The sequence below is a fragment of the Vanessa atalanta genome, chromosome 9, assembly GCF_905147765.1.
Source record: "Vanessa atalanta chromosome 9, ilVanAtal1.2, whole genome shotgun sequence".
NCBI lineage: Eukaryota > Metazoa > Arthropoda > Insecta > Lepidoptera > Nymphalidae > Vanessa > Vanessa atalanta.
In genome coordinates, this window is record NC_061879.1 from 5197006 (window position 1) to 5205087 (window position 8082).

General features: G+C 29.9%; 1 protein-coding gene across 1 annotated transcript; it reads left to right on the forward strand.

Moving 5' to 3' along the window:
* The first annotated feature begins 361 nt into the window (after window positions 1–361).
* LOC125066569 (neuromedin-U receptor 2-like) lies at window positions 362–4801 on the forward strand. The gene is made up of 4 exons (XM_047674698.1): window positions 362–1721; window positions 2045–2142; window positions 3224–3331; window positions 4317–4801. Exons 1-4 carry the CDS (start codon window positions 971–973, stop codon window positions 4413–4415), a joined length of 1056 nt encoding a protein of 351 aa, XP_047530654.1. The 5' UTR covers window positions 362–970; the 3' UTR covers window positions 4416–4801.
* Window positions 4802–8082: the final 3281 nt, after the last annotated feature.

Consider the following 8082-nt stretch of genomic DNA (forward strand, 5'->3'; position numbering starts at 1 on the left):
TACATTGCAATTTCAATTAGGCGCTGCGGCCTCGCTATGGCTGCTTTCAAATTAAGTGCTTGTTTGGGTACAGCCAATTACGTTTATCCATGGTGTTCTCATAATATTTTTCAGAAACTTTATTCACATACATTACATTGACAGCCTGTACATTTCCCACTGCTGGGCTAAGGCCTCCTCTCCCTTTGAGGAGAAGGCTTGGAGCATATTCCATCACGCTGCTCCAATGCGGGTTGGTGGAATACACATGTAGCAGAATTTCGTTTCAGAAATTAAACACATGCAGGTTTCCTCACGATGTTTTCCTTCACCGCCGAGCACGAGATGAATTATAAATACAAATTAAGCACATGAAAATTCAGTAGTGCTTGTCTGGGTTTGAACCCGAAATTATCGGTTAAGCACGTCCTAACCACTGGGCCATCTCGGCTCTCAAACTTCATTAAATGATGAATATGAATATGAAATTATTCTAACAAATTTCAGCCACAGCGGCCAATCTTAACACCGTTACCAATTGCACAGGATAAATTATAGTGCAAAAATGTGTGTGCAAAAACCAGTGCACTATCAGCTAAATTCGCAGTCCAATCCAAACGACTTCAGACTTTTACTGAATTTCTTGATGGTAGAACCAAATAACTATTAACCCCGGACTCTTATCTTAAGTTTTGTTCTAGTCCAACGAGGCACTTATTACTATTTTTTACATCTACATTAAAGACTTAGACAGAATATATTTCAATTTAATGTATTTCTTAAGACTATTATCAGTTATAATTAAAATTACAAGTATATATTTGTTACAAATATATTTTTTATTATGAATGTGTGTTGTTATATGAAAATGATTTTAGTCCACCCTGTAGAGTTAACTGTTTTCACGAAAAGCTAGTAAGCGTAAATAGTGTCACCCTCGCGCTGTTCGGTTTGCTGGACGTCTGTTCAGAAATAAAAAAAGACACAAAAAATGATACCCAATAACAGTATAGAAGAAAACAATACTTATTCGTCGTACGGAATTGGTTTGTCGTTCTATGACGAAAAAATAACTTATGAAGAAAAAGATTTAATTAAAATTTTACTTAGCGTTTTCCTCGCAACCACGATGGTAATTAGTTTGTTAGGAAATGTTTGCATATGTGCGGTGATTGCTCGCGATAAGAGTATGAGAACTCCAACCAACTTCTACCTCCTCAACCTTGCGATTACAGATCTCACGATAACCGTCTTTGTCCCCGTTGAAATATACATAATTTGGGTACCAGATTTTTATCCATTGGGAAAGGAAGGATGTCGAATACATTTCCTTCTATGGGATATGGGAAGTAATTGCAGTGTTCTGACAATAACAGCGATAACGATCGAGCGTTATCTGGTCATCTCGAAACCGTTTCTACGACAAAGACTCGTCTTAAACTCGCGCGTCTTGAGGATAGTCACTGTTATCTGGATGGTTTCGTGTTTTTTCTCATTCCCAAGTGTACTCTTTGTTTATTTTGTTGAAAGAAAACAAAATGTTTATTGTTTTTTCACTGTTTCCGATAAGGATAAAGCTTATCTAGTGGCTGCGGAGTTGTTAGTTTTCTTCGTACTACCAATGACAGTGATATCCGTTCTCTATCTGATGATGGCGCTAAAGCTGAAGTCTACCAAATCGAAGTCCAGACCTAACCCAGTCTCCGGAAAGAAAAATAGAGACAAAGCCGTCAAAATGTTGGGTTAGTCTACAAATTATGACTGAATAAATATAAAATTTAATATTTGAATATTATCAAAGTAATATTAAAAGTGCGAATGTAACTCTGTCTGTTTGTTTGTTACCTTATCAACAACCACTGAACCTATTGTAATGATATGACATGTGCTATCTGCATACGTATCCAAAAATATCAAAATTATATTTGATACGAGCGGATTTACGAAGAACAGATTAAATAAAATAAAAATAACAATAACAGAAAAAGCTAATAATAGAAAATTTAGATATTATATTATTTAAAATTATCTACGAAGGAGTTTTAAGCAAGTTTCTGATTTCCAGCTGCGGTGGCTGCTTCGTTTTTTATTTGTTGGTCGCCATATGCAATTTTACGTCTCATGATAGTAATTCCAAATATGAAATATGAAAATCATCACACCGTAAGTATTTTATTTTCTTATAAAACTTTTTCTAATGTGAATAAACTAAAAAAAATCATACTTAAGATGCTGAGGCCTACGAGGATTAAACGTAATAATGCCTCGTATACCGCAAAAATAAGACATAAATACTCGGAATGTCTAAAAATAAGAAATACGCGCTTAAATTGAAATGGTGTTTAAATTTAGATAAATTACATACGTATGTACAAAAAATAAAGAAGACTGCCAAAACTACCAAAGTCACATAAGATCAAAACTTGCAGATATTTAATTGTTTCAAGTGAAACTGATATGAAAAAACACATAAAATTTAAAATATACCACAGGCACCATTAGTATTTCAGTTTAGTTAACTTACTAATATAGTATTTTTTGAAAGAATGAAAAGGTAGTCGAATTAATTTTGAATATCATAATTTCTTTTTAAGTGAATTATTTCGAATTATACTGATTGATTTAATACATTCTAGTGAAGTAGTAGTGAAGTTTACGGTTTCCGAACCGGTGGTAACATTCAATTTATGACGATTTAAAAGTGCTTTTATGAACGTGCTTCTAAAATAAAGAATGTTTGATTTTAGATTTCATACAAAATTTGTATCAAATGAAATGTTATAAAGTTGTTAAATAAATAAATTATAATAATGAACAACATCAAATAAATAATTACCTCAGTATTTTTATAATTCTTTTCGTAATGCAGAAAAACGTGGACGAATAATTGAGCGTGACGTAGTTTCGTTTTGATTCTGGTGGTGAGTGTTCAAGACTGTCCATAGACTTTAGCGCCGAGTGAAATTTTAACAATTTCTTACATAACCAATACGCCACCACCACCGTCTTGGGAACTGAGATGTTAGGTCCCTTGTGCCTGTAATTAAACTGGGTCACTCACTCTTCAAAGAAAGGAAAGGAAGACAAAAATATTAATTGCTTTTTGGAAATAGAATATATTATGACTGAGTGGTACTAAGACGGGCTTGCACAAGGCTTTACCATAAAGAAAACCTCTCCTTAGGAGATATTCACCTCTTTCTTTGTGTATACTAGTTTTTTAATAAATAAAAAATGATTTCAGCTATGGCGTGTAGTGATATACCTGAGCTCTATAAACAGTTACCTGTCAACAGCAGTCAATCCTATACTGTATACACTTATGTCACAAAAATTTGGACAAGCTTTTAAGGTGAGTGCTCTTTTTTAAAGACAATTTTTTGTATGTAAATATTTATTAATTTATTTGAGAAGCCAACTTGATATACCAAGTATCTAATTCTAAATATAGATCAAGTCTTAGAAATATTACAATGTACATCAACTCTTACAGGCTAACTTATCATGTATGTTATAAATAAATGTATTTTATATTTAAAATAAAATTGCTCGCATTTAAATCTAACATAAAATAAAAATAAAACCAGCTGAATACCACGAACTGAAATATAAAAAAACTCCTAACACGATATTGTTAAAGATCAAAAGACAATTTTTTTTAAAGAGTCGATGTGTATTATTAGCAACACTAAATAATTAAAACTGAAACCTACAAGTTATGTAGAATTATTCTTATTTTATTTTTATTATAAATTAAAACTAACTAAACTTTGAAATAACGACATACATATTAACTTTGTTTCGTTTTTTCTTATTTAAAATAAAACTTGTGACTATTTTTATTACATTTGCTATGTAATATGACTGTACAAATATAATATGTCTTCTGTGAGCTATATTTATATAAAATGTTTACGTACATTTTTTTTTTAAATGCTAAAATGAGCTATATTTATATAAAATGTACTGATCTGGCTCATCATCCTCCAACCCTTATCACAATTTACTTGGGGTCGGCGCAGCATGTCTTCTTCTTCCATACTTCTCTGTCAGATGTCATCTCACAAGTAACATTCTTTTTAACCATAACGTCTTGCACACAATCCATCCATCGTTTCTTGGGTCGTCCCCTACCTCTATATCCATCCACATTCATGTACTGATCTGGCTGTATTCCAAAAAATGTAAAAGCTGTTAATTAAATTAAAATTAATAAAACATTGGATTATGATAATAAACTACGAAACGACATATCAAAGATGTATGCATATATCTAATATTATTGCTTATAACGTTATCGTTTTAAATTTCTTGATATTTTGTCTCTTTTGTTTTAGGATTTTCTGAAGGGAAGAAAGATATCAAACCAAACTGGAGCAAACGGACACCTTAAAGCTCAAAGAGATGGTTCGAAAATAAACACTACATCTATATGATTTTCACCACAAAAAAAAACTGTGAATAATCTTTAAAAAGATATAATAAATTGAACTAACATAACATATTGTCTAACATATTGTCAAACTAACATGCCACCAATCACTACAACAATAATTATCCTTTTATAACTAAATTCTTAAAGTCTTTTCTATAGACCTTTTCCCAAATACTTCTTTCTTTAGTCTTTATTTGTAAATTGATCCGGCTCATGTTCATCATTCTCATTGAATATATCTGAACAGAATACTCTTAAATGATATACCTATCTACCTCTTGAATAAATCTGTTTGTGAAAACGGAGTGTAAATTCCCATAGCAGCGCCTACGATTAGCGCGAAACCAGACAGATGTGGCGGAGACTTTAATGTATAATACGATTGATTCTTGCAAATGCAATTTGAATTATTTAATTGTAAAAATTGTTTTAAGAGAATTACATGATTTGAGTAATCTAGTCTAGTTTAACCTAAATATAAGAAAAAATAAATAAAATCCTACTAGGCAAAATGCAAATTTATTATTTGTACACTCTTTCTATTGTTGATTCTTTACCACACTTTTCTAAGATACCACAGATGAGATGTCTTGAATCCACACCACAGAATCCATCTTGAGTCAAGCTCCGATCTTTTTGCCTAAAATCAGCTTTTCGTATTTCCTCTCCGTTAATAGTGAGCCCTTGCTTTCTTTAAACTTGTTTCTAGGTGACGTTTTGTCATTATAGCGTCACTTATTTCACGCTGTCATAAGTCAGTCCTTAAAATTTATGTAAAGTATACTTTACTACATTAAATAAAGTATTTAAGGCTATAATCAGCGTCTCTGTTGAAATGAATATTAGGAACTAATAGCCTTCATCGAAGATAATACATCCCAAAAATGATTAAGTTCTTCATCGAGCTCAGACAGCCAAAACAATGATACATCTATTGTCAGTGATGTCATCCCACAAAAAAGATGAGAAGATATTGATGGGAAAGAATTCAGTAACCGTGAACAATGCACATTTCGATTTTTTTGCCAAAAAGTTCCATATTTGAGCATTAACAAGTATCCGATTCCGGATATTGATAAAAAACAAATAATATACTTATTATTTTATTAAATAAGTCATTTAATAGAAGCTCCCTTTTTAAAATATTATATATTATATAAATATAAAACGTAATATTAGCGTAAGAAATAAACTATTACAAAAAAGTTATAATCATTAATAATAGTTATTATGATGAACATAAAAAAAACAATATGAATGTTTTAAGTTATTTTTATATTATTTCGACTTCAACTCAGTTCAACACAACAGTTTAGAGTATGTAAGTACAAAATATGTTAGCCAGTAAATAATTATAGTTAATTATTTATTTAAAAAAGGTCAGTTTTATTTTTCTGTGTAGATAACTTATATATAATTTATTTAAAATTTATCAAAGAACAATAGTTTATTTCTATAAGTATTTGAAACGGGATATTTACCGTGTTTTTTATTTTTATTTGGCGGAGCTCGATATTTCGACATTATCTACGAATGTCTTGTTCACGAGACTATACTTATAGAAATAAAAATAACCATGTTAATTTAAAAAATATTTTATTTATTTTACTATTTTTTGGCGGTGATACGATTTAAATAAATACGCTTAATATGCATTTTATAAAACAAATGGTCATAATTACTTCGTTTAAACTTTGATAGTAAATTGAATATGCATCGTTTCAAATAATTATTCCAAGAAACCAACATATTCAAATCAAATTTAAATATTTATTTAACATACTAGTATGACACTTGCTTATTGATTGTCAAATCTACCACAACGGCCTGGGAACGATTGTTTAATTCAATGTCGAAACTAGGCGCATAAGGGCATGGAACGGCATTGGGCCTCTGAGCGAAATTATTAACATACTATATTTATATAAATATTGGAAAATTTGTAAAAAAATGTTTCTTAAATTGTGTAAAAAAAACGCTTATAATTGTAGATATTTTTTCTGCAGTTGTCAATACTTTAATACAGTAATAATTTAATGACAACAATATGCATATATCTCGTCATCATTTCGTATTGCTAGTATGAAACAAAAACATAATACAATCAGAACATACATTAAAATTACGGCCTTACAAAATTTGAGTTAGATTACATTCCTAAGCATGTGTACACGGCATGTTCGTAACAATTATATTAAAACAGTCTGGTGCTCTTTTCTATAATAATCAAACATTAATAAATTACAGTAAATATATAGAATTAAAAAATAAATCAAAATAATGTAACATTAATACCTAAATAACAACTAAATAACATTGAATATTTATAGATAAAAAAAATTTAAATTCATAAATTCTTCTGAATTAATGTATTTAATTATTATTTCTATATCCGTTATTAAGTTATTAAGTATTTACAGTCAATCATTGAATCGTTGATATAATTTAACCTTACAAGGATTTTAAATTTTGGGACATTGGGATTGAATATTTCACTGTGTTTTAAAAGTAAATCGTTGTAAGTACGACAAAATCTAACAATTGATTTGTAATATGATGTATTATTACTGTGAACACTGAGTACGAAACTATTCAAGTGTGCACGACGAGATCTAAATTTTTTGTTAAAATGAATATATGATAACAAGGCAGAAGAATCTATTTTGGAGTGTTTTTTTTGTGTAATGTCTTTGTTTAAGTGTAAGCATACTGTCGTCATATAGCTTTGACTTCCTTTATAAACCCAATTTATTACATAAGAAACAAATAAACGTTTTTTGTACACGTTCGATGTTATCACTGTGGGTGATATAGTCAGGAGAACAAACAGTTGAATTATATACCCCAAGAAAAACTTTCTTTATTACACAAACATAGAACATGAAAATAGAAGGTAAAAACGCTTAGTACTAATAATTGTGCACGGCAAAAGCTATTTTATATATGTACACCCTTTGTCACTATATATATATATATTATATGTGTGCCAGATTTGTAAATATACATCGAAAGTGCAAATTGTGTATTATTTTAATTAAGGTCTAGAAAATTAAATCTAAGAAAACTATTATTATCGGATAATTTATTTATTTAATTCAAGAGTGACGTATGAAATCCAACTTTTTTTAAAAATTAAATTCAACTGAAATAAAACGTTATTGTTTAACTATGATTTAAACTGGTTTGATACCATAATTATTCGATAAAAAATTTTATGTTCACGTTTTGATCATTTGAAAAATGATTGCATTGTGTTAACCGAAAAATCTCACATGTTTCGTACACATCGTTACTTATAATTTATTAATTGCAAAAATTAATAACCTTATTGAGACTCGGAACCTGTATTTCACACCTATGATTTTTTAGATTTTCAAATATTGATCTATTTGGTGGTAAGGCTTTGTACAAACTCGTCACTAAACATCACTAACGAGCTAACCTTGTTGAGTTCGCAAGATTGGTAACGCATGTAAAGAAGGGGGTTATACATATTTCCTACAATGCCAATATCTATCATCAACGGTGATCATTTAACATCAAATAGCCCATTATTTTGCCCTTCCACCAGCCTATAATTATTTTTTTAAATACCGTGTTTAAGAACGAAAAACAAAAAAATATAAAATTTATACGCTTTTCTGCTCGGTATATTTTGTGACATAGAG

What these genes read in the sequence shown, in the direction of transcription:
- LOC125066569 (XM_047674698.1), top strand. Translation starts at nt 971, where the DNA reads ATGATACCCAATAACAGTATAGAAGAAAACAATACTTATTCGTCGTAC. An exon ending in CAAAGCCGTCAAAATGTTGG is followed by an intron (nt 1,722 to 2,044) that starts GTTAGTCTACAA and finishes TCTGATTTCCAG; the next exon opens with CTGCGGTGGCTGCTTCGTTT. An exon ending in AATATGAAAATCATCACACC is followed by an intron (nt 2,143 to 3,223) that starts GTAAGTATTTTA and finishes AAATGATTTCAG; the next exon opens with CTATGGCGTGTAGTGATATA.